General features: G+C 45.1%; 2 protein-coding genes across 2 annotated transcripts; one reads left to right on the top strand and one right to left on the bottom strand.

Moving 5' to 3' along the window:
- Window positions 1-597: 597 nt before the first annotated feature.
- On the top strand, window positions 598-1,170 carry LOC139384094 (transmembrane protein 229b-like). Its single transcript, XM_071128739.1, has one exon. The coding sequence runs from the start codon at window positions 598-600 to the stop codon at window positions 1,168-1,170; it is 573 nt and encodes a 190-aa protein (XP_070984840.1).
- A 12,527-nt stretch (window positions 1,171-13,697) lies between these two features.
- LOC139383628 (uncharacterized) lies at window positions 13,698-20,110 on the bottom strand. Its single transcript, XM_071128175.1, has 3 exons — window positions 20,060-20,110; window positions 13,814-14,788; window positions 13,698-13,721 (listed from the first exon to the last, which is right to left on the bottom strand). The coding sequence occupies exons 1-3, from the start codon at window positions 20,108-20,110 to the stop codon at window positions 13,698-13,700; spliced, it is 1,050 nt and encodes a 349-aa protein (XP_070984276.1).
- Window positions 20,111-26,615: the final 6,505 nt, after the last annotated feature.

Raw genomic sequence — 26,615 nt, forward strand, 5'->3', positions numbered from 1 at the left:
CTGTATTCTCTCTCTAAATGTTGTCTATCACTAGCAGCACCATATCACCAATAAACATTTTTAGTATGTGTAAATGTATTTGGTGAATAAAGTTTATTGTGAACTTTATAATCCGTCGTTTTACTGCTTCTCGCGGTTCTATAAATGAAAACTGACATGGTTTGAAATGCAAACTGATGTTGATTGAGGACCGGTAGCCAACAACGTTAGAAAGGAATGGTCAGAGTCCTCTACCCACCTACAGTCTAATCATTAGCAGTCGGTGTACTTTCCACAATAGGCCTATTGTCTGTACTTAAAACAGTCCTTGTAATACTCTGTGCACCATCACCACAAGGACACAAGGTTTTAGAGAGTCAGAGTACCTCTGTTACTCCTGTCTCGTTCTATAACGCCACACTGCCTAACTCACTTTTCTCTCCTTTATCCCTCTCAGACCACGGGATAAAAGGAGAGGGATGGTCATAATGGTGTAATTGAACAGGGGACCTCTCACACACCAAACCAACCATTAGACCAAGAGAAAATCCTTCAGGTCTCAAAGTGACATTTGGGCATAAAACTCTCAGGCACGACTACCTCATCACCCCTACTACAATGGCAACCACAGCCCCTACGCCGGTGCCTCTGACTGTCCTGTGTCGCTGGTACCTGTACGCCATCCACGGCTACTTCTGTGAGGTCATGTTCACCGCCGCCTGGGAGTTTGTGGTCAACCGCGACTGGAAGTTCCCTGGTGTTACCAGTGTGTGGGCTCTGTTCATCTACGGGACCTGCATCCTCATTGTGGAGCACATGTACCTGGCCCTCCGAGCTCTCCACTGCCCCCTGCTGCTGCGATGCCTCATCTACACCCTATGGACGTACATCTGGGAGTTCAGTACAGGGCTGTTGTTGACTCAGTTCGGGGCATGTCCCTGGGATTATTCCCATTTTCAGTATAACTTCATGGGGTTGATCACGGCAGAGTACGCCCTGCCATGGTTCTGTGCGTCGTTCATGACGGAGCAACTGGTTATACGCAACACACTGCGGCTAAGGATGGACACAGACGGAACAGAGGACGTCAAGTCAGATGTAGGTGGGGGAGAAGATGGGGAAGGAGGGGGGAGGAGACAACGGGTTGAACAAGGAGGTACAGAGGTCAATGGTTTCCTGAAAGTGGACTGAGGACTGAGCAAAGAACACTGAGGTCCGGTTTTAAAGACACTGAAAACCCTAATAGTGGACTAAAAAGCCTTCTCAAGGGATAATCTCTATTGAAAGTGCTTTTTAGTCCAGGACTAGGCTTAATCTGGGTCCAGAAAACGGTCCCTGAATCGTAACTCTTCCTTCTGGGAAATGTACATTGAATTTTTATTTAACAACATTCAAAGTACTGTAGCTTCAGGTTGCAATCTGAAGTAAATTCTGTATTGACTATCAAATTTGGCTGGTTCCTAAAGCAATGCAATAGCTTCAATTCATTGTCATGCGGCGAATGTTTTTCTAAAGTTAGTGATAGTGTTCTGTATGCACTGCAGTCTGTTTCAAAAGGCAATTGATTTAGAGTAGTCTACAACTCAGTTAGGTGTACTCTTATAATGTACTCTATGTATTGCACATGCCCTAGCCTGCTATATGAATGATGTCTCAGGTACCTACATTAACTGTGGGCTGTATCTACTGTTCTTCCAAATGAAAGAAATCAGGATTTCTATGTTCAGAACCTTGGCAATGTCTAGAGTTACCCTCCTGTGGATTTGCACTCTAACCCACTTGTCATTGTATTTTACCTTTATTTAACTAGGCAAGTCAGTTAAGAACAAATTCTTATTTTCAATGACGGCCTAGGAACAGTGGGTTAACTGCCTTGTTCAGGGACATAATTACATATTTTCACCTTGTCGGCCCGGGGATTTGATCTAGCAACCTTTCAGTTACTGGCACAACACTATAACCACGAGGCTACCTGCTGAACTTGGTTCAGTTTATCAACCAGCTAATTTTTAGAATTAGGTGCGGTAGACTAGGGTTGGGGTGAAAACCTACAGGAGAGTAGTGCTCTAGGAATTGATAAGATACTGCACCTGAACGCTTGATCTGAAGTGTCATATGAATACTGTATTACCACACATCTTTCCCAACATCCAAATCCTGTAGTTGGTGCGAGATTTGGTTCTGGGTTCCTTCAGAGATTATATTGGCACCAACAACAACCATAGGATTTGACAAGACAGCACAAACAGATGTGGGACCTTAGAGATAGAATTACATTCTGTGTGTGGGACAACCAGGCTACCTCAAGCCACGCGGATTCAAAAGCAGTAGATCAACAATGCAAAGTGATGACGATTATAGTATTTTATTTTTTTTCAATCGCTTTGGTGCTATTTCCACAAGTATGTGGGGAATTTTCAAAACTCTCCGTACAAAACTCCAAACTGTACTGCACTTGTGAAACTTTTTGTGCATTCATTTTGTTTGAAGACATCTTTCACCACACAACCATTGATCCTAAGATCCCAGTTTACCGTGAAATGCCATGAGAACATTGACTTAATCACCAAAACACAACAATGATATCTTCTCAATTTAGTTATTTTAACAACCAGTTAATCAATAGTAAAAAATGCAAAAAATATATGTTTAAAAATTGCCCTTGCTACTGTACTATAAATTACTTTACATTACACTGTTTTCACATTACACTTGCACTACCCATTCAAATGTACTGAACCTCAAATGTCCATCATTTCTATACCATGTGTGATCAAAGGTGTGAAAATGGAAGACATCTTTCACAATCATTGATGCAGAAATGTAATGTATTGTTCAAATATCATTACAGCATACTGTAGGTGTATTGTAACCAATTGAAAGGAATGCAAAAAAAAACAATGTTTAACAGGCATTAGTTTGCATCAAAGGTTGTCTTGAGAATTTGGCCATAGGCTCATATCGACATAGCAGTAAATGTCCTCATTGCTCATGCTCGTGGAGAAAAACATTTTGTCATGGTGAATCCAAACCTTAGTTCTGGATTTGATGTCACTGCATGCCTCATCCATGGCCTGCATGAGGGTGGTACGCTCATGGGGATTGCAATCATACATTTTCTACCTGTATTGTAATCATGTATTGTATTTTACAGTATTGAATTGTAATTATATGTATTATAGTGGTCCTGTACGTGGCTCAGTACATAAGAGCACGGTACAAGCAACACCAGAGTTGTGGGTTCAATTCCCATTGGGGTCACAGATGAAAATCTTCAGACTCACTGTTGTCACTTTGGATAAAAACGCATGCTATGTAAATGAAATATATTACAGTTACAATGCAGTTTTATTTAAGCGGTGTGACCCCCCCCCCCCCCCCCCCAATCAAAACGACCCCAGCAACTTCATTCTGGACACACATTTACTGTATAGGGGATGCAGTTGTTACATACATCACATCTCTGATCTTGTTAATATCAGATTTTTATAAACTTACTGTGAAGTCAAATCCTAGTCATCATCATTGTGCGTTATAGTATACGGCATATCATACTTTATGTGTTTCTAGTTTACAGACATACATTGTCATTATGTACAACATCTGTGGTAGACAAAACACTTTCAAATCTATAGGTTTAACAAACTGTTCAGTGATGAGCAATTAAGAGCAGTCAGATTAAGTAATAGTATAATGTATTTTAACAAAAGAGACGAGCATGATATAAAAAGTCATGTGAGCATTGCATTGTGAAACGAAATTACCCATATATGAGCATGTCTTGCAATGCGTAAATATGTATTTGTAGATGAAACACAGATTGTTTGGTGAAAAAGTGATTGTATCATACTGTGTGTTGTACTTAGTCAATTCAAAATGAGCTTATATTTTAGAAACAACTGCCTTTTTGATGATCTGTTTTGAGTTTTGTTGAACAGTTGTGAAAATGTACCACATGTTTGTGAAAATTGGTATTTATGTTTTTTATTTAAAAATGTATTCAAACATGTAGGCCCTAACTGGTTATTTGAGTCTAATTTACAACTACCGGTATATGTCAGTAGGCCTAGAACATTGGGTGCTGCTAATGTCTTTATACAAGAAATCCATTGCTTTGATGATACAGTTATAGTAATGAGAATTTACAAGCCACACAAATGAAATATGCAATGGAAAGTGTGTGTGTGTGTGTGTCTGCATGTTTAGTGATGGTGGGGGAGAGGCTGATCTCTCACCACATAAACCTAAGACTTAGTATGCATGTAACAAAGTTATTGTCAGGTGTACTTATTTCCAAACTTTAGTTTTCATGGTTCGACAAAAAAAAAAAAATATTATAAAATACTGCACTGTATTATATCACACATTTTAACAATGTATTGTGTATAGTTTGTGGAATAAATGTATTTATTTGACCATAAAATCTGTTGCTCTTTGGTTTTAGGCTGGGTATCTGTAAAGCACTCAATGACAACTGGTGATTTCAAAAGAACTTTATAAAATACATTTGTGAGTTGGGAAAATACCCACTTCGCTTCACTACAGTCTCAGATCAAATCAAATGTTAATGGTCACATACACATGGTTAGCAGATGTTAATGGTCACATACACATGGTTAGCAGATGTTAATGGTCACATACACATGGTTAGCAGATGTTAATGGTCACATACACATGGTTAGCAGATGTTATTGGTCACATACACATGGTTAGCAGATGTTAATGGTCACATACACATGGTTAGCAGATGTTAATGGTCACATACACATGGTTAGCAGATGTTAATGGTCACATACACATGGTTAGCAGATGTTAATGGTCACATACACATGGTTAGCAGATGTTAATGGTCACATACACATGGTTAGCAGATGTTATTGGTCACATACACATGGTTAGCAGATGTTAATGGTCACATACACATGGTTAGCAGATGTTATTGGTCACATACACATGGTTAGCAGATGTTAATGGTCACATACACATGGTTAGCAGATGTTAATGGTCACATACACATGGTTAGCAGATGTTAATGGTCACATACACATGGTTAGCAGATGTTATTGGTCACATACACATGGTTAGCAGATGTTAATGGTCACATACACATGGTTAGCAGATGTTATTGGTCACATACACATGGTTAGCAGATGTTAATGGTCACATACACATGGTTAGCAGATGTTAATGGTCACATACACATGGTTAGCAGATGTTAATGGTCACATACACATGGTTAGCAGATGTTAATGGTCACATACACATGGTTAGCAGATGTTAATGGTCACATACACATGGTTAGCAGATGTTAATGGTCACATACACATGGTTAACAGATGTTAATGGTCACATACACATGGTTAGCAGATGTTATTGGTCACATACACATGGTTAGCAGATGTTAATGGTCACATACACATGGTTAGCAGATGTTATTGGTCACATACACATGGTTAGCAGATGTTAATGGTCAAATACACATGGTTAGCAGATGTTAATGGTCACATACACATGGTTAGCAGATGTTAATGGTCACATACACATGGTTAGCAGATGTTAATGGTCACATACACATGGTTAGCAGATGTTAATGGTCACATACACATGGTTAGCAGATGTTAATGGTCACATACACATGGTTAGCAGATGTTATTGGTCACATACACATGGTTAGCAGATGTTAATGGTCACATACACATGGTTAGCAGATGTTATTGGTCACATACACATGGTTAGCAGATGTTAATGGTCAAATACACATGGTTAGCAGATGTTAATGGTCACATACACATGGTTAGCAGATGTTAATGGTCACATACACATGGTTAGCAGATGTTAATGGTCACATACACATGGTTAGCAGATGTTAATGGTCACATACACATGGTTAGCAGATGTTAATGGTCACATACACATGGTTAGCAGATGTTAATGGTCACATACACATGGTTAGCAGATGTTAATGGTCACATACACATGGTTAGCAGATGTTAATGGTCACATACACATGGTTAGCAGATGTTAATGGTCACATACACATGGTTAGCAGATGTTAATGGTCACATACACATGGTTAGCAGATGTTAATGGTCACATACACATGGTTAGCAGATGTTAATGGTCACATACACATGGTTAGCAGATGTTAATGGTCACATACACATGGTTAGCAGATGTTAATGGTCACATACACATGGTTAGCATATGTTAATGGTCACATACACATGGTTAGCAGATGTTAATGGTCACATACACATGGTTAGCAGATGTTAATGGTCACATACACATGGTTAGCAGATGTTAATGGTCACATACACATGGTTAGCAGATGTTAATGGTCACATACACATGGTTAGCAGATGTTATTGGTCACATACACATGGTTAGCAGATGTTAATGGTCACATGCACATGTTTAGCAGATGTTAATGGTCACATACACATGGTTAGAAGATGTTAATGGTCACATACACATGTTTAGCAGATGTTATTGGTCACATACACATGGTTAGCAGATGTTATTGGTCACATACACATGGTTAGCAGATGTTAATGGTCACATACACATGGTTAGCAGATGTTAATGGTCACAAACACATGGTTAGCAGATGTTAATGGTCACATACACATGTTTACCAGAAGTTATTGGTCACATACACATGTTTAGCAGATGTTAATGGTCACATACACATGGTTAGCAGATGTTAATGCGAGTGTAGCGAAATGCTTGTGCTTCTAGTTCCGACAATGCAGTAATAACCAACGAGTAATCTAACCTAACAATTCCAAAACTACTACCTTATACACACAAGTGTGAAGGGATAAAGTATATGTACATAAAGATATATGAATGAGTGATGGTACAGAGCGGCATAGGCAAGATGCAGTAGATGGTATAGAGTACAGTATATACATATGAGATGAGTATGTAAACAAAGTGGCATAGTTTAAAGTGGCTAGTGATACATGTATTACATAAAGATGCAGTAGATGATATAGAGTACCGTATATACATATGAGATGAGTAATGTAGGGTATGTAAACATTATATTAAGTAGCATTGTTTAAAGTGGCTAGTGATATATTTTTACATCAATTTCCATTATTAAAGTGGCTGGAGTTGAGTCAGTGTGTTGGCAGCAGCCACTCAATGTTAGTGGTGGCTGTTTAACAGTCTGATGGCCTTGAGATATGTTTTTCAGTCTCTCGGTCCCTGCTTTGATGCACCTGTACTGACCTCACCTTCTGGATGATAGCGGGGTCCTTGATGATCTTTATGGCCTTCCTGTGGCATCGGGTGGTGTAGGTGTCCTGGAGGGCATGTAGTTTGCCCCCGGTGATGCGTTGTGCAGACCTCACTACCGTCTGGAAAGCCTTACGGTTGTGGGCGGAGCAGTTGCCGTACCAGACAGTGATACAGCCCGACAGGATGCTCTCGATTGTGCATCTGTAGAAGTTTGTGAGTGCTTTTGTTGACATGCCGAATTTCTTCAGCCTCCTGAGGTTGAAGAGGCGCTGCTGCACCTTCTTCACGACGCTGTCTGTGTGGATGGACCAATTCAGTTTGTCCGTGATGTGTACGCCGAGGAACTTAACTTACTACCCTCTCCACTACTGTCCCGTCGATGTGGATAGGGGGGTGCTCCCTCTGCTGTTTCCTGAAGTCCACAATCATCTCCTTTGTTTTGTGGACGTTGAGTGTGAGGTTATTTTCCTGACACCACACTCCGAGGGCCCTCACCTCCTCCCTGTAGGCCTTCTCGTCGTTGTTGGTAATCAAGCCTACCTCTGTAGTGTCGTCTGCAAACTTGATGATTGAGTTGGAGGCGTGCATGGCCACGCAGTCGTGGGTGAACAGGGAGTACAGGAGAGGGCTCAGAACGCACCCTTGTGGGGCCCCAGTGTTGAGGATCAGCGGGGTGGAGATGTTGTTACCTACCCTCACCACCTGGGGGCTTCCCGTCAGGAAGTCTAGTACCCAGTTGCACAGGGCGGGGTCGAGTTTGGAGGGTACTATGGTGTTAAATGCTGAGCTGTAGTCGATGAACAACATTCTCACATAGGTATTCCTCTTGTCCAGATGGGTTAGGGCAGTGTGGTTGCGATTGCGTCGTCTGTGGACCTATCTCCATATAGTAGACAAACCAGTTTATAATCTATAGGTTTACCAAACATTTAAGTGGTTAACCATTAAACATAGTTGGATTAAGTGAAATGTGTTTAAACAAATGAGAAGAGAATCATATGGAAAGTATTGTGAGCATTGCATTGTGAAAGGCAATTACATTATATGAAAGGTATTTCTAGATGAAAGACTGATTAGTTTTGGTGAAAAAGTTATTATGTGATTTGGTGTGTAGTACTTAGTCAATTGAAAATGTGCTTAAAGTTTTGAAAAAAAATCCAGCATTTTGATGATCTGTTTTGAGTTTTGTACTATGAGTTGTGACATTTTACCACAGACTTGTCAAATAGTACCAAAACGATAAAAAAAAAACTAAGATGTGAAACAGGATAAATGGGAAAGTCATATTTCCTCGGCTCAAATTATGTGGTCATTTAGAAAGTAAACAATGCAGTTATCCTACATACAGTATATGATGAACTTTACTAATAAGAGCCTCTGTGTAAGATGACGCCGGAGAGGAAGTCTGCCGTTTCATGGGTTCTTTTAACCAACCATAATGTTTTGTTAGTTTTTTTGCATTTTTTGTAACTTATTTTGAAATAAATGTTGCTGCTACCGTCTCTTATGACCGAAAAGAGCTTCTGGACGAGAGGGATTTACTCGAACAGGCCCTCATTCCCGTCATTCGCAGGAGAAAGAGACGGAAAAGATATTGCGGAAAGAGATCGGGGTGCCGACGAGTGGCTAATCTGCCCTTGCCATCAGTACCACTGGCCAACGTATAATCGCTGGAAAATAAATTGGACGATCTAAAAGAATGTATATCCTACCAACCGGACATTTCACAGAGTCATGGCAGAACAACGACATGACTAACATATAGCTGGCTTGTTATACACTGTATCGGCAGGATAGAACAGCAGCATCTGGTAAGGCAAGGGGTGTTAGCCTATGTATATTTGTAAACAACAACTGGTGCACGATATCTAAGGAAGTCTCAAGCTTTTGCTCGCCGGAGGAAGAGTATCTCATGATAAACTGTAGACGACACTATCTACCTAGAGAGTATTCATCTGTATTTTTCGTAGCTGTCTACGTACCACCACAGACCGATGCTGGCACTAAGACTGCACTCAATGAGCTGTATAGCAAAAAGCAAAAAGGAAAACGCTCATCCAGAGGCGGCGCTCCTAGTGGACAGGGACGTTAATGCAGGGAACTTAAATCTATCAGCATGTTAAATGTGCAACCAGAGGGGGAAAAAACTCTAGACCACCTTTACTCCACACACAGAGATGCGTACAAAGCTCTCCCTCCCCCTCCATTTGGCAAATCGGACCATAATTTTATCCTCCCAGATTCCTGCTTACAAGCAATAATTAAAGCAGGAAGCACCAGTGACTCGGTTAATAGAAAAGTGGTCAGATGAAGCTGATGCTAAACTACAGGGCTGTTTTGCTATCACAGACTGGAATATGTTCCGGGATTCTTCCGATGGCATTGAGGAGTACACCACATCAGTCATTGACTTCATCAATAAGTGCATCGATGATGTCGTCAACACAGTGACTGTACGTACATACCCCAACCCGAAGCCATGGATTACAGGCAACATCTACACTGAGCTAAAGGGTAGAGCTTCCGCTTTCAAGGAGTGGGTGCTCGGGTGCTTATAGGAAAACCCTGCTATGCCCTCCGACGAACCATCAAATAGGCAAAGCGTCAATACAGAACTAAGATAGAATTGTACTGTACTACATTGGCTGCGACGCTCATTGGATATGGCAGGGCTTGCAAACTATGACAGACTACAAAGTGAAGCACAGCTGAGAGGTCCCAGTGACATGAGCCTACCAGATGAGGTAAATTACTTCTATGCTCGCTTCGAGGCAAGTAACACTGAAACATGCATGAGAGCACCAGCTGTTCCGGACGACTGTGTGATCACGCTCTCCACAGCCGATGTGAGTAAGACCTTTAAACAGGTCAACATTCACAAGGCCGCAGGGCCAGACGGATTACCAGGACGTGTACTCCGAACATGCACTGACCAACTGGCAAATGTCTTCAAACCACAATAGTCCCTGTGCCCAAGAACACTAAGGTAACCTGCCTAAATTAATACCGACCCATAGCACTCAAATATGTAGCCATTAAGTGCTTCGAATGGCTGGTCATGGCTCACATCAACACCATTATCCCAGAAACCCTAGACCCACTCCAATTTGCATACAGCCCCAACAGATCCACAGATGATGCAATCACTATTGCACTCCACGATGCCCTATCCCACATGGACAAAAGGAACACCTATGTGAGAATGCTATTCATTGACTACAGCTCAGCGTTCAACACCATAGTGCCCTCAAAGCTCATCACTAAGCTAAGGACCCTGGGACTAAACACCTCCCTCTGCAACTGGATTCTGTACTTCCTGACGGGCCGCCCCCAGGTGGTAAGGGTAGGTAACAACACATCCACCACGCTGATCCTTAACACGGGGGCCACTCAGGGGTGCGTGCTCATTTCCCTCCTGTACTCTCTGTTCTCTCATGACTGAACGGACAGACACGACTCCAACACCATCGTTAAGTTTGCCGATGACACAACAGTGGTAGGCCTGATCACCAACAACGACAAGACAGAATATAGGGAAAAAGTCAGAGACCTGGCCGTGTGGTGCCAGAACAACAACCTCTCCCTTAACGTGATCAAGGAGGATGATTGTGAACTACAGGAAAAGGAGGACCGAGCACGCCCCCATTCTTATCGACGGGGCTGTAGTGGAGCAGGTTGAGAGCTTCAAGTTCCTTGGTGTCCACATCACCAACAAACTAACATGGTCCAAGCACACCAAGACAGTCGTGAAGAGGGCACAACAGCACCTATTCCCCCTCAAGAGACTGAAAAGATTTGGCATGGGTCCTCAGATCCTCAAAAGTTTGAGAGCATCCTGGTTGTATCACTGCCTGGTATGGCAACTGCTCGGCCTCTGACCGCAAGGCACTACTGAGGGTAGTGTGTATGGCCCAGTACATCACTGGGGCCAAGCTTCCTGCCATCCAGGACCTCTATACCAGGCGGTGTCAGAAGAAGGCGGTAAAAATTGTCAAAGACTCCAGCCACCCTAGTCATAGACTGTTCTCTCTACATCCACACGGCAAGCGGTACCGGAGCACCAAGTCTAGGTCCACGAGGCTTCTAAACAGCTTCTAGCCCCAAGCCTTAAGACACTTGCATTGCCCCCCCCCCCCCCCCATTACTCTGCTGCTACTCTCTGTTATTATCTATGCTTGAGTCACTTCACTTTATTAACTCTACCCACATGTATATATTACCTCAATTATCTCAACTAACCGGTGCCCCCACACATCGACTCTGTACCGGTTACCCCCTGTATATAGCCTCGCTATTGTTATTTTACTGCTGCTCTTGAATTATTTGTTACTTTATATCTTACATTTTTTTGTATTTTTCTTAAAACGGCATTGTTGGTTAAGGGCTTGTAAGTAAGCCTTTCACTTAAAGGTCTACACCTGTTGTATTCGGTGCATGTGACAATAAAATTTGATTTGATTTGACATTTCTCATTCTCGCCCACCTCAAGCTGCACAGTGTTGCAGTGCATTAACGTTGTTCTGCCACACGGTGTCGCTCTTTCACTACAAAATAATGAGATCAGCGGGGTTTTTTTTGTCAGAGGCCAGTTGCAGGTTGGGTTTCGGAACACACAGTTTGGGGGCTTCTGGTTTTATTTAGGTCTACAGTGTAGGCCCACTAATTCAATTCCAAAAATAGTTGTAGTTTGGCATCAAAAATGGTTGTAGTTTTAAAAAATCATCCAAAGTAGGCCTAGGCAAAAACTTAAACACTCACACATACATGAGCTAAAGCAAGAGCTCTACACCAGACCAACCAACCTGACCAACAAGAGCAAATGGCTTAAATATCACCTTAAAACTAGATAGACTACAATAAGCATTGATTTAACATTTAAAAAAGTAATAAATAGTACAAAACATAATATTATGTCACTGACATTTCAGAATGGGCGGTGATCTAGGCGTACGTGGGTGAAGTGCGCGCTCTCTAGAACATGAGATTCTCAAACTGGTGGGTAGCCTAGGCCAGGGGCTCCCCTCCTGTTTCAAAGGCCACAAGCACTGTTCATGACAGAAACTGTTCACAACTCTCTTGTTGGTGGAGAGAACATTTTGCAGGTTTAAAGTTTATTCCCTGCAATTCTACACATTTTGTCATGGGGTACAGAGATCAATTTGCAGTTGTAAAGCTAATTTTCTTGTAATTCTATACATTTTGCCATGTCTTATGTGTATTCGTGTGATATTTGAGTGACTCGAACATTACTACAAAATCTATGGGCGTAAACACGTAGATAAAACAAACATTAGCTGACTAAGGGCTAGTTGATCTGGACGTTTCTGACAAGTTATAAAGAGCTCTCTAAGGTCTACAATTTCCACTTGTGCATTCTAATATTACAACTTTCAAAATTGAGTTCCTTAAAGAAAAGAGGAACCACAGGTTGGCAACCACTGTCCTAGGCCTAGACATGGCGGTAGTAATGGTACAAATTAAACAGTGTTTTTTAGGCAAAATAAGAGATGCCTCGGTCTAAGCATGAACATAAATAATCAATATCGCTAACTAATACAGATGCGAGCTCTCATCTGAGCATGAAAAAAGAGGCAACTCAAATTACACGTGACAGCGCGAGATAACAGACAATGGGGAATGCATCAGCGGTACTCTAAAAGGGATGTTAGGCTTGAGCACAAGCAGAAATATCAGTTACCATACATACCACATGTTCAGATGGGCCTTTAATTAAGACAATTTCCTGTTTCACGTCATCTTCATGGGAATTTGCTTTCTTGCTTTTCTGTTTTTAAATTGTCAATGACATTACGGCCTTGAAGGGATTTCTTCATCATCTCCTTACACTGCATCCCTCACCTTTTCTGTGTCTGTCAGAAACCCATACTTGTTTGTGTGTGTGTTTGTGTGTGTGTTTGTGTGTGTTTTTAAGGTTAATTACTTATCTTGACAGATCCTTTAAGTGCCAGTTGCTGGCCCCTGGGCTCAGGGCTTGGCCCTCAGTTCAGTCACGGCCCTGCCAGTAGTGATATGAGCTCACTTGAATCACAGGTGAGGTGAGAGAGGGTGTGTCCTCTCTGCCCCTGAAGACAGACACACACACACACACACACACACACACACACACACACACACACACACACACACACACACACACACACACACACACACACACACACACACGTCAGGTCCCACCCTCTTTCACCTGTACCTTACTTTACCAGCTCTCCTCCAACCACAGTCCAGCTCAAATATGGAAAGGGGGTGTATTAATGGAATCCACTTCCCCAGGAGCTACTGTATTTGTCTTTAAACCTTGTGTGTTTCAGTTATTCTTGGCAAGTTTTCAATTGAATCAAGAATCAAGGAGGAAGCAGCCGCAGCGACACTAGACCTCCCTTTCCACATTACATGTGGTTTATAAAGGCATGAAGATAACGAGGGCAGGGCTGGAGGGTGGTATGAGGGCAGGGCTAGAGGGTGGTATGAGGGCAGGGCTAGAGGGTGGTATGAGGGCAGGGCTGGAGGGTGGTATGAGGGCAGGGCTAGAGGGTGGTATGAGGGCAGGGCTAGAGGGTGGTATGAGGGCAGGGGTGGAGGGTGGTATGAGGGCAGGGCTGGAGGGTGGTATGAGGGCAGGGCTGGAGGGTGGTATGAGGGCAGGGCTGGAGGGTTGTATGAGGGCAGGGCTGGAGGGTGGTATGAGGGCAGGGCTGGAGGGTGGTATGAGGGCAGGGCTGGAGGGTTGTATGAGGGCTGGGCTGGAGGGTGGTATGAGGGCAGGGGTGGGGGTGGTATGAGGGCAGGGGTGGGGGTGGTATGAGGGCAGGGGTGGGGATGGTATAAGGGCTGGTGTGGGGGGTGGTATGAGAACAGGGGTGGGAGTGGTATGAGGGCAGGGGTGCAGGGTGGTATAAGGGCAGGGGTGCAGGGTGGTATGAGGGCAGGGGTGGAGGTGGTATGAGAACTGGGGTGGGAGTGGTATGAGGGCAGGGCTGGAGGGTGGTATGAGGGCAGGGCTGGAGGGTTGTATGAGGGCAGGGCTGGAGGGTGGTATGAGGGCAGGGGTGGGGGTGGTATGAGGGCAGGGGTGGGGGTGGTATGAGGGCAGGGGTGGGGATGGTATAAGGGCTGGGGTGGGGGGTGGTATGAGGGCAGGGGTGGAGGTGGTATGAGAACAGGGGTGGGAGTTGTATGAGGGCAGGGGTGCAGGGTGGTATAAGGGCAGGGGTGCAGGGTGGTATGAGGGCAGGGGTGGAGGTGGTATGAGAACAGGGGTGGGAGTGGTATGAGGGCAGGGGTGCAGGGTGGTATAAGGGCAGGGGTGCAGGGTGGTATGAGGGCAGGGGTGGAGGTGGTATGAGAACAGGGGTGGGAGTGGTATGAGGGCAGGGGTGCAGGGTGGTATAAGGGCAGGGGTGCAGGGTGGTATGAGGGCAGGGGTGGAGGTGGTATGAGAACAGGGGTGGGAGTGGTATGAGGGCAGGGGTGCAGGGTGGTATAAGGGCAGGGGTGCAGGGTGGTATGAGGGCAGGGGTGGGAGGTGTGTGAGGTATATACTTTTCTATAGATTTGTTTAAAACTACCAAGAAACACTCTGTGTGACCCTGATTAATCCCACTGCAGTCAAAGAGGAACTGTTTTCTGGTTGGTCTGAGTGACCTTTCTGTTCGAGCATATAGCTCTAGAAAAATACATAAAGGGTACTCTATATACTGCTACCAACGCCTGAAGACGGCAGTGCTAAACCCTAGATTTACCTGCTGCAGTCAATTGTTGGGAGCATATTTAGAGTGTGAACCTACCTACTGCAGTCAATTGTTGGGAGCATATTTAGAGTGTGAACCTACCTACTGCAGTCAATTGTTGGGAGCATATTTAGAGTGTGAACTTACCTACTGCAGTCAATTGTTGGGAGCATATTTAGAGTGTGAACCTACCTACTGCAGTCAATTGTTGGGAGCATATTTAGAGTGTGAACTTACCTACTGCAGTCAATTGTTGGGAGCATATTTAGAGTGTGAACCTACCTACTGCAGTCAATTGGTGGGAGCATATTTAGAGTGTGAACTTACCTACTGCAGTCCATTGTTGGGAGCATATTTAGAGTGTGAACCTACCTACTGCAGTCAATTGTTGGGAGCATATTTAGAGTGTGAACTTACCTACTGCAGTCAATTGTTGGGAGCATATTTAGTGTGAACTTACCTACTTCAGTCAATTGTTGGGAGCATATTTAGAGTGCAACCTACATACTGCAGTCAAATCAATCAATCAATCATTTGTCACGTGCGCCAAACACAGCAAACACAACCTTACAGTGAAATACTTACTTACAGGCTCTAACCAATAGTGCAAAAAATTTATTAGCTGAACAATAGGTAAGTAAATAAATAAAACAACAGTAAAAATACAGGCTATATACAGTAGTGAGGCTACATACAGACACCGGTTAGTCAGGCTGATTGAGGTAGTATGTACATGTAGATATGGTTAAAGTGACTATACATATATGATGAACAGAGAATAGCAGTAGCGTAAAAGAGGGGTTGGTGGGTGGTGGGTGGGACACAATGCAGATAGCCCCGTTAGCTACAGCGTGCACTAATGAATACACCCTTGATAATATAATCCATATTCTGTCCTGCATCCGTGCATCCGCCTTTGTGATCGACCTCAACCGATCTCAACCTCAACCAAGCTGTATGTTTACTTGGCAACCCTCATCTGTCGATGCCAAAACAAACATCAGGTTCTGAGTGCTATGTTTGATGTTGGCTGTTGACAGTTTGGAACGGTGGACATTTGGTCTTCCAGGCCGCTCCTCTCGCCACACACACACACACACACACACACACACACACACACACACACACACACACACACACACACACACACACACACACACACACACACACACACACACACACACACACACACAGGTTGTGGCCGTTATGTAAACGGTTGCATGGCGTGTTCTTATCTCTCGCCAAGCTTTGCATAACGAGATGCAGAGCCACAGCGGAGAGTGGATGTTTCCCACGGTGCTTTGCATTGTTGTACACAGACATGTTTGATGGTAAACAGAGAGTTGTCCTGTGATGCTGAAGATAAGAATTGTAACAATTTCTCCCTCTCTTAAATGTGTTGTCATTATCTTATTCAATTGTGCCAAATGAGTAGGAGCTCTCACAATACACCAGTATCTTCTTCAGAGGACGCTGCATATTAGCGTCATGCGTCTATATAGGCTAAATGTGCTGTGAAGGCAACATCATTATCCACCCCAGGCCACAACAGACAAGAGGGCCAAGGTAGGATGTCTAGTAGTGTGTTACAAGTTAACAGGATGGAGCGTTGATCTCAATCCCAAAAAGCTGTGATATTGTTCTGGTAGTGTTTCAGTGAGCAGGCGCAAACTAATGGTCCTGAAGCTTTTCATGCTTATTGTGGTCAGTTTGTAAATGGAAAATGTATGAAGACATTTCAAGTGAAACTAATCTCAAAGGATAACTTGCCAAACAGTCATGTGTTCCACTGACAACCTTTTCACATTTTATCACACATTTGACTATATTCAAATTCAATGAGCTTTATTTGTAAAGTAAACATCAGTGTTCTAATCCATAAGTGTGTTTGGCATTTCTCTCTCTCCCCCTCTCAATTCAATTCAAGGGGCTTTATTGGCATGGAAAACATATGTTAACATTGCCAAAGCAAGTGAAGTAGATAATTCTCTCTATGAAGAGGGAACGCAACACCCTGCTACAACTAAACTCTCCGTGAAGTGAAAAAGGTATGGACCGTAGGCGTGAGTAAGGATGACAACAGACAGAATGTGGTACCGTTTTACAAGGACTTTATTCCTTTACACGGTAATATGGGGAAAAGGGGCTGGACGGAACCAAAGCAAAGAAAGTAAATCTCAAAGCCCCCCCTCTCCTATCTTACCTGCCTAACCACTTTTACCTAATTTAGCACCACCTGGTGCACTAACCAAAATACAGGGGGTGGTCCGCCCAGGTCTTACCTAGTGTGCCTAGACAGTGAATATTCTACGGGTATATGTATGCCCGCGGGCCTCTTGCCTAAACACTCCCTAGGTGCCTTCCCCTTCCCCCCTGGGAACAAATGAAACAGGAGAACAAATAATTTCTCAAACAAACTAAGAAACAAAGGACATCAAATAAGCTCTATCTGAGCAACAAACTCACAGAACATACCAACTGCTACCAACAACTAACATAGTAAATTATCCACAGACATCAGCCTCCTCTCTCAGCAATGACCTCCCTCACATTCAATCTCTCAGCAATGACCTCCCTCACATTCAATCTCTCAGCAATGACCTCCCAGCAATGACTCTCTCCTCAACAGAACACTGGCTTTTATATAGCTTCAGAATGAATGTGTAACTGGAGACAGCTGCGTCTTGACGAGTGGGCGGGGTCAGCTCTCCAATTAGCCATAGAGTCGACCAATCAGCTGCTTGAGGGATTTCAGGAAGCCATTTCCTGAAATAAACACATGCAAATACACAAACTACAACACATAAACTGGAGAACGTAACAATAATATACAAAAGTTAAATAAACAATAAAAATGAACAGTAAACATTACACTCACAGATGTTCCAAAAGAATAAAGACATTATAAATTTCATATTATCTATATATATATATACAGTGTTGTAACGATGTGCAAATGGTTAAAGTACAAAAGGGAAAATAAATAAACATAAATATGGGTTGTATTTACAATGGTGTTTGTTCTTCACTGGTTGCCCTTTTCTTGTGGCAACAGGTCACAAATCTTGCTGCTGTGATGGCACACTGAGGTATTTCACCCAATAGATATGGGAGTTTATCAAAATTGGATTTGTTTTTGAATTCTTTGTGGATCTGTGTAATCTGAGGAAATATGTGTCTCTAATATGGTCATACATTTGGCAGGAGGTTAGGAAGTGCAGCTCAGTTTCCACCTCATTTTGTTGGCAGTGTGCACATAGCCTGTCTTCTCTTGAGAGCCATGTCTGCCTATGGCAGCCTTTCTCAATAGCAAGGCTATGCTCACTGAGTCTGTACATAGTCAAAGATTTCCTTAAGTGTGGGTCAGTCAGAGTGGTCAGGTATTCTGCCACTGTGTATTCTTTGTTTAGGGGCAAATAGCATTGTAGTTTGCTCTGTCTTCTTGTTAATTCTTTCCAATGTGTCAAGTAATTATCTTTTTGTTTTCTCATGATTTGGTTGGGTCTAATTGTGTTGCTGCCCTGGGGCTCTGTGGGGTCTGTTTGTGTTTGTGAACAGAGCCCCAGGGTCAGCTTGCTTAGGGGACTCTTCTCCAGGTTAATCTCTCTGTAGGTGATTGCTTTGTTATGGAAGGTTTGGGAATCACTTCCTTTTAGGTGGTTGTATTTAACAGCTCTTTTCTGGATTTTGATAATTAGCGGGTATCGGCCTAACTATGCTCTGCGTGCATTATCTCTCTCTCTCTCTCTCCCTCCCTCTTATTTGTGTTCATCCTCTTTAACAGCACGGCTACTTTCGTCTCCAGGTAGCGCACACACACACACACACACACACACACACACACACACACACACACACACACACACACACACACACACACACACACACACACACACACACACACACACACACTCACATACACACAGACTCACACACACACCCCTGCTCCAACCATCAGGAGCAGGAGAAGCAGCAATCACTAATTGTAATAACTGATCTCATTTTCTCTCCTGACAGAAACTATTAATATAATTCACGCTCTGTCAAGTACCTTTGGGGCGGCAGGTAGCCTAATGGTTTGAGCAACCAAAAGGTTGCTGGATTGAATCCCCGAGCTGACAAGGTAAAAATCTGTCGTTCTGTCCCTGAACAAGGCGGGGGGGGGGGGGGGGGGGGGGGTTTGCAAGGAAGTTGCTAATTTAGTTGCGCTAATGCTAGTTAGCATTGGCTCGTGAAACAACCTGACTCTGGGGAAGTAGATAAAGGGGCTTCATTGTCAAAATCCCAAACTCTCCTTTAAGGTTTGGGATAGGGTTAAAACAAAACGTTGAATATCGCCTTGGATCTCGAGTGACCTGGCAAGTGTGAATGTCTCTCCTGCTATAGATATCTGTCCTCTGACCTGGCAGGTGTGAATGTCTCTCCTGCTATATATATCTGTCCTCTGACCTGGCAGGTGTGAATGTCTCTCCTGCTATAGATATCTGTCCTCTGACCTGGCAGGTGTGAATGTCTCTCCTGCTATAGATATCTGTCCTCTGACCTGGCAGGTGTGAATGTCTCTCCTGCTATAGATATCTGTCATCTGACCTGGCAGGTGTGAATGTCTCTCCTGCTATAGATATCTGTCCTCTGACCTGGCAGGTGTGAATGTCTCTCCTGCTATAGATATCTGTCCTCTGACCTGGCAGGTGTGAATGTCTCTCCTGCTATAGATATCTGTCCTCTGACCTGGCAGGTGTGAATGTCTCTCCTGCTATAGATATCTGTCCTCTCCCCTCTGGTTCTTCCATTGTAACTAGGTTTTGGGCAATACTTCTAATGCTTCACCCGCCACCCTGCTCTAATGCCAGCCAGATATCAGTCAGTCACCCTGGCCTGTGGCCCTAGTCTGCTTAATGTCTTTGCATGCTCCATTGGGCTCCAAACAGACCAGGCTCAGTACTGGAGCCTAGTCCCAAATGGCACCCTATTCCCTATATAGTGCACTTCTTTTGATCAGAGCCGTGTGGGACCTGGTCAAAAGTAGTGCACTACATAGGGATTAGGGTGTCACTTGGGACGCAGACCTGGAGTCTAGTTCTCACTGCCACTACTTTGAACTGGGGATCCTTATGCTTAGCCCATTCTGACGTCATAGAAAGGTTCTGATAGAAAGTAAGTTCCGAAAACCAGGGCTGTTCTGCCTGTCTGTCCAGACGAGACAAGGCCATGTGAGATAACTAACTAACACACAGTGAGCTTGATCCTACAAACAGATAACTAACTAACACACAACGAGCTTGATCTTACAAACAGATAACTAACTAACACACAGCGAGCTTGATCTTACAAACAGATAACTAACTAACACACAGCGAGCTTGATCCTACAAACAGATAACTAACTAACACACAGTGAGCTTGATCCTACAACCAGAAAGCTAACTAACACACAGTGAGCTTGATCCTACAAACAGATCACTAACTAACACACAGTGAGCTTGATCCTACAACCAGAAAGCTAACTAACACACAGTGAGCTTGATCCTACAACCAGAAAGCTAACTAACACACAGTGAGCTTGATCCTACAAACAGATAACTAACTAACACACAGTGAGCTTGATCCTACAACCAGATAACTAACTAAAACACAGTGAGCTTGATCCTACAACCAGAAAGCTTACTAACACATAGTGAGCTTGATCCTACAACCAGAAAGCTAACTAACACACAGTGAGCTTGATCCTACAACCAGAAAGCTAACTAACACATAGTGGGCTTGATCCTACAAACAGATAACTAACTAACACACAGCGAGCTTGATCCTATAAACAGATAACTAACTAACACACAGTGAGCTTGATCCTACAACCAGAAAGCTAACTAACACACAGTGGGCGTGATCCTACAACCAGAAAGCGAAGTAACACACAGTGAGCTTGATCTTACAACCAGATAGCTAACTAACACACAGTGGGCTTGATCCTACAACCAGAAAGCTAACTAACACACAGTGAGTGTCACGCCCTGACCATAGAAAGCTGTTTATTCTCTATGTTGGTTGGGGCGTGATAGTGACTAGGGTGGGCCATCTAGGTGATTTGTTTGTTTATGTTGGCCTGGTACGGTTTCCAATCAGAGACAACTGTTTATCGTTGTCTCTGATTGGGGATCATATTTAGGCAGCCATCTCCTCATTTGTGATTTGTGGGATCTTGTCTACGGAGAGTTGCCTGTGTGGACACCAGTAGCTTCACGTTTCATTTGTGCTTGTTGGTTTTGTTTGGTGAGTTTCGATTAATTAAAATATGTGGAACTCTGCGTACGCTGCGCCTTGGTCCAATCATTATGACGATCGTGACAGAAGATCCCACCACCAAAGGACCAAGCAGCGTGGTCAGGAGGAGCAGGGATCCTGGGCCCGGGAGGACATCGTGGACATGGGAGGAAGTTATGGCAGGGGACAAGACCCTGCCATGGAAGCAGGCAGAGGCAGCGTAGCAGGAGCAACGGCGACTCCGAAGTTCACGACCACGATGGAAGCCCGAGAGGCAGCCCCCCAATTTTTTGGGGGGGAGCAAACGGGTTGTTCGGCGAAGCCGAGGGGCGAGTCTGAGAGTGAAGAGGAATATTGGGATAGACTGAGTGAGGAGTATTGTGAGATACTTGAGGGGGAGTGATGAGGTAGAGTGGATGGTTTGATGTCTGGAGCAAGACAGTCGCCGCGAGAAGTGTGGGACCATGTTTTGTGGAGATATGCAATGTGTCTCCAGTGCGCCTTCACAGCCCAGTGAGTCCTGTGCCAGCGCCCCGCACTTGCCAGGCTAAAGTGAGCCTCCAGCCAGGACGTGTTGTGCCAGCTCTACGCTCCAGACCTCCAGTGCGCCTCCACGGCCCAGTATATCCTGCGCCGGCCATACGTACTGTGTCTCCAGTGCGCCTTCACAGTCCAGTACGTCCTGTGCCTCCTCCCCGCACTCGCCCTGAGGTTCGTGTCATCAGCCCGGGCCCACCTGTACCGGTCCCATGCATCAGGCCTCCAGTGCGCCCCCACAGTCCAGTAAGTCCTGTGCCTTCCCCCCACACTCGCCCTGAGGTGCGTGTCATCAGCCCGGGGCCACCTGTACCGGTCCCACTCATCAGGCCTACAGTGCGCCTCCACAGTCCAGAGCTTCTGGCGACAGTTCACAGTCCGGAACCTTCTGAGACGGTCCACAGTCCGGAACCTTCTGAGACGGTCTACAGTCCGGAACCTTCTGAGACGGTCTACAGTCCGGAACCTCCTGAGACGGTCGGCAGTCCGGAGCCTCCTGAGACGGTCGGCGGTCCTGAGCCTCCAGTGACGGTCTGCGGTTCAGAGCCTTCAGCAGGGATTCTCAGTCCAGAGCCCGCTGCAATGATCTACGGTCTGGTTCCTCCGGCGACGATCCACGGTCCGGTACCTCCGGCGAAGACCCACGGTCTGGTTCCTCTGGCGAGGATCCACGGTCTGGAGCTCCCGGCGATGATCCCTGCACCAGAGCCGCCATGGAGGAAGACGTATCTCCGAGCGGAGTGGGTACTTCGCCCTGCACCGGGGCCGCCCCCGACGGTAGATGCCCACCCGGACCCTCCCCTATTGAGTCAGGTTTTGCGGTCGGAGTCTGCACCTTTGGGGGGTGGGGGGTGGGGGGGGGGACTCTACGCACGCTGACTGACTGACTCCTGAGGAACTCCAGAATGTAATTAAGGGTGTGTGTGTGTGTGTGTGTGTGTGTGTGTGTGTGTGTGTGTGTGTGTGTGTGTGTGTGTGTGTGTGTGTGTGTGTGTGTGTTTGACATAGTAGGGAAGGCCTTCCCAAACCCGGTCCTCAGGACCCCAAGGGGTGACCGTTTTGGTTTTTGCCCTGGCACTATACAGCTGATTCAAATAATCAGCTAATCATCCAGCTTTGATCATTTGAATCAGCTGGGTAGTGTTACCCTTGCGAAAAAAGATTGCAGTATAAAGAAATACACATTTTACAGCAGTAACTTTGCAGTGTAACTGCAGCCCAACTGCAGTTATTCTACAAAATCTGCGTCCTAAATACCATCATCGACTACAATTAGTGCACTTTTACTACAGTTTCATACCTGCAATCTTTCTCTGTAAGGGTGGTGCAAAACCCCAAAGGTGTACCCCCTGGGGTCACGAGGATCGAGTTTGGGAAACGCTGGTGCACCTTGTAGAATGTACTGTACTATGGAAAGCATTAAAGCATTGGGCCTGTGTCAGACGAGGAGAATTACAGTGGGAACGCTGTTTGTGCAGGTGTGTGCCACGTGTATGACGTCTGGTTATGAAAATATGTGAGACATTCAACGCCTTTGCTTTTTTAACCAATTGCTCTGTATAAAAATCTGCCATTTTAGAGTCAAGAAAAACATCTTGGTTTCCTCTGTGGGACACACGGAGAGGGGCTCTAGTATCCCAGTAGACCGGCTGAGGGCCGTGTGCGTGTATAGTATCCAAGTAGACCGGCTGAGGGCCATGTGGGTGTACAGTATCTCAGTAGACCGGCTGAGAGCCGTGTGGTTGTAAAGTATCCCAGTAGACCGGCTGAGAGCCGTGTGGTTGTATAGTATCCAAGTAGACCGGCTAAAGGGCCGTGTGGTTGTATAGTATCCCAGTAGACCGGCTGAGGGCCGTGTGGTTGTATAGTATCCAAGTAGACCGGCTGAGAGCCGTGTGGATGTATAGTATCTCAGTAGACTGACTGAGAGCCGTGTGGGTGTATAGTATCCCAGTAGACCGGCTGAGAGCCATGTGGTTGTATAGTATCTCAGTAGACCGGCTGAGAGCCGTGTGGTTGTACAGTATCTCAGTAGACTGACTGAGAGCCGTGTGGGTGTATAGTATCCCAGTAGACCGGCTGAGAGCCATGTGGTTGTATAGAATCTCAGTAGACCGGCTGAGAGCCGTGTGCATGTATAGTATCTCAGTATCCTGACTGAGAGCCGTGTGGTGTATAGTATCCCAGTAGACCGGCTGGGGGTCATGTGCATGTATAGTATCCAAGTAGACCGGCTGAGAGCAGTGTGGGTGTATAGTATCTCAGTAGACCGGCTGAGAGCCGTGTGGGTGTATAGTATCCAAGTAGACTAACTGAGAGCCGTGTGGGTGTATAGTATCTCAGTAGACCGGCTGAGAGCCGTGTGGTTGTATAGTATCTCAGTAGACCGGCTGAGAGCCGTGTGGGTGTATAGTATCTCAGTAGACCGGATGAGAGCCGTGTGGGTGTATAGTATCTCAGTAGTCCGGCTGAGAGCCGTGTGGGTGTATAGTATCTCAGTAGACCGGCTGAGAGCCGTGTGGGTGTATAGTATCTCAGTAGCCCGGCTGAGAGCCGTGTGGGTGTATAGTATCTCAGTAGACCGGCTGAGAGCCGTGTGGGTGTATAGTATCTCAGTAGCCCGGCTGAGAGCCGTGTGGGTGTATAGTATCTCAGTAGCCCGGCTGAGAGCCGTGTGGGTGTATAGTATCTCAGTAGACCGGCTGAGAGCCGTGTGGGTGTATAGTAAACCGTCTGAGGGCCGTGTGGTTGTATAGTATCCAAGTAGCCCGGCTGAGAGCCGTGTGGTTGTATAGTATCCAAGTAGACCGGCTGAGAGCCGTGTGGGTGTATAGTATCTCAGTAGACCGGCGGAGAGCCGTGTGGGTGTATAGTATCTCAGTAGACCGGATGAGAGCCGTGTGGGTGTATAGTATCTCAGTAGACCGGCTGAGAGCCTGTTGCGGACGACACAACAGTGGTAGGCTTGATTACCAACAACGACGAGACGGCCTACAGGGAGGAGGTGAGGGCCCTCGGAGTGTGGTGTCAGGAAAATAACCTCACACTCAACGTCAACAAAACTAAGGAGATGATTGTGGACTTCAGGAAACAGCAGAGGGAACACCCCCCTATCCACATCGATGGAACAGTAGTGGAGAGGGTAGCAAGTTTTAAGTTCCTCGGCATACACATCACAGACAAACTGAATTGGTCCACTCACACAGACAGCATCGTGAAGAAGGCGCAGCAGCGCCTCTTCAACCTCAGGAGGCTGAAGAAATTCGGCTTGTCACCAAAAGCACTCACAAACTTCTACAGATGCACAATCGAGAGCATCCTGGCGGGCTGTATCACCGCCTGGTATGGCAACTGCACCGCCCTCAACCGTAAGGCTCTCCAGAGGGTAGTGAGGTCTGCACAATGCATCACCGGGTACAAACTACCTGCCCTCCAGGACACCTACACCACCCGATGTCACAGGAAGGCCATAAAGATCATCAAGGACATCAACCACCCGAGCCACTGCCTGTTCACCCCGCTATCATCCAGAAGGCGAGGTAAGTACAGGTGCATCAAAGCTGGGACCGAGAGACTGAAAAACAGCTTCTATCTCAAGGCCATCAGACTGTTAAACAGCCACCACTAACACTGAGTGGCTGCTGCCAACACACTGACACTGACTCAACTCCAGCCACTTTAATAATGGGAATTGATGGGAAATTATGTAAATATATCACTAGCCACTTTAAACAATGCTACCTTATATAATGTTACTTACCCTACATTATTCATCTCATATGCATACGTATATACTGTACTCTATATCATCGACTGTATCCTTATGTAATACATGTATCACTAGCCACTTTAAACTATGCCACTTTGTTTACATACTCATCTCATTTGTACATACTGTACTCGATACCATCTACTGTATCTTGCCTATGCTGCTCTGTACCATCACTCATTCATATATCCTTATGTACATATTCTTTATCCCCTTACACTGTGTACAAGACAGTAGTTTTGGAATTGTTAGTTAGATTACTTGTTATTACTGCATTGTCGGAACTAGAAGCACAAGCATTTCGCTACACTCGCATTAACATCTGCTAACCATGTGTATGTGACAAATAAAATTTGATTTGATTTGATTGATTTGATTTGGATGTATAGTATCTCAGTAGACCGGCTGAGAGCCGTGTGGTTGTATAGTATCTCAGTAGCCCGGCTGAGAGCCGTGTGGTTGTATAGTATCCCAGTAGACTGACTGAGAGCCGTGTGGTTGTATAGTATCTCAGTAGACCGGATGAGAGCCGTGTGGGTGTATAGTATCTCAGTAGCCCGGCTGAGAGCCGTGTGGGTGTATAGTATCCAAGTAGACTGACTGAGAGCCGTGTGGGTGTATAGTATCCAAGTAGACCGGCTGAGAGCCATGTGGTTGTATAGTATCTCAGTAGACCGGCTGAGAGCCGTGTGGTTGTATGATATCTCAGTAGCCCGGCTGAGAGCCGTGTGGGTGTATAGTATCCAAGTAGACTGACTGAGAGCCGTGTGGGTGTATAGTATCTCAGTAGACCGGCTGAGAGCCGTGTGGATGTATAGTATCTCAGTAGACCGGCTGAGAGCCGTGTGGGTGTATAGTATCCAAGTAGACTGACTGAGAGCCGTGTGGGTGTATAGTATCTCAGTAGACCGGCTGAGAGCCGTGTGGGTGTATAGTATCTCAGTAGACCGGATGAGAGCCGTGTGGTTGTATAGTATCTCAGTAGACCGGATGAGAGCCGTGTGGGTGTATAGTATCTCAGTAGCCCGGCTGAGAGCCGTGTGGGTGTATAGTATCTCAGTAGACCGGCTGAGAGCC

This window comes from Oncorhynchus clarkii, chromosome 25, assembly GCF_045791955.1.
Source record: "Oncorhynchus clarkii lewisi isolate Uvic-CL-2024 chromosome 25, UVic_Ocla_1.0, whole genome shotgun sequence".
Lineage (NCBI taxonomy): Eukaryota > Metazoa > Chordata > Actinopteri > Salmoniformes > Salmonidae > Oncorhynchus > Oncorhynchus clarkii.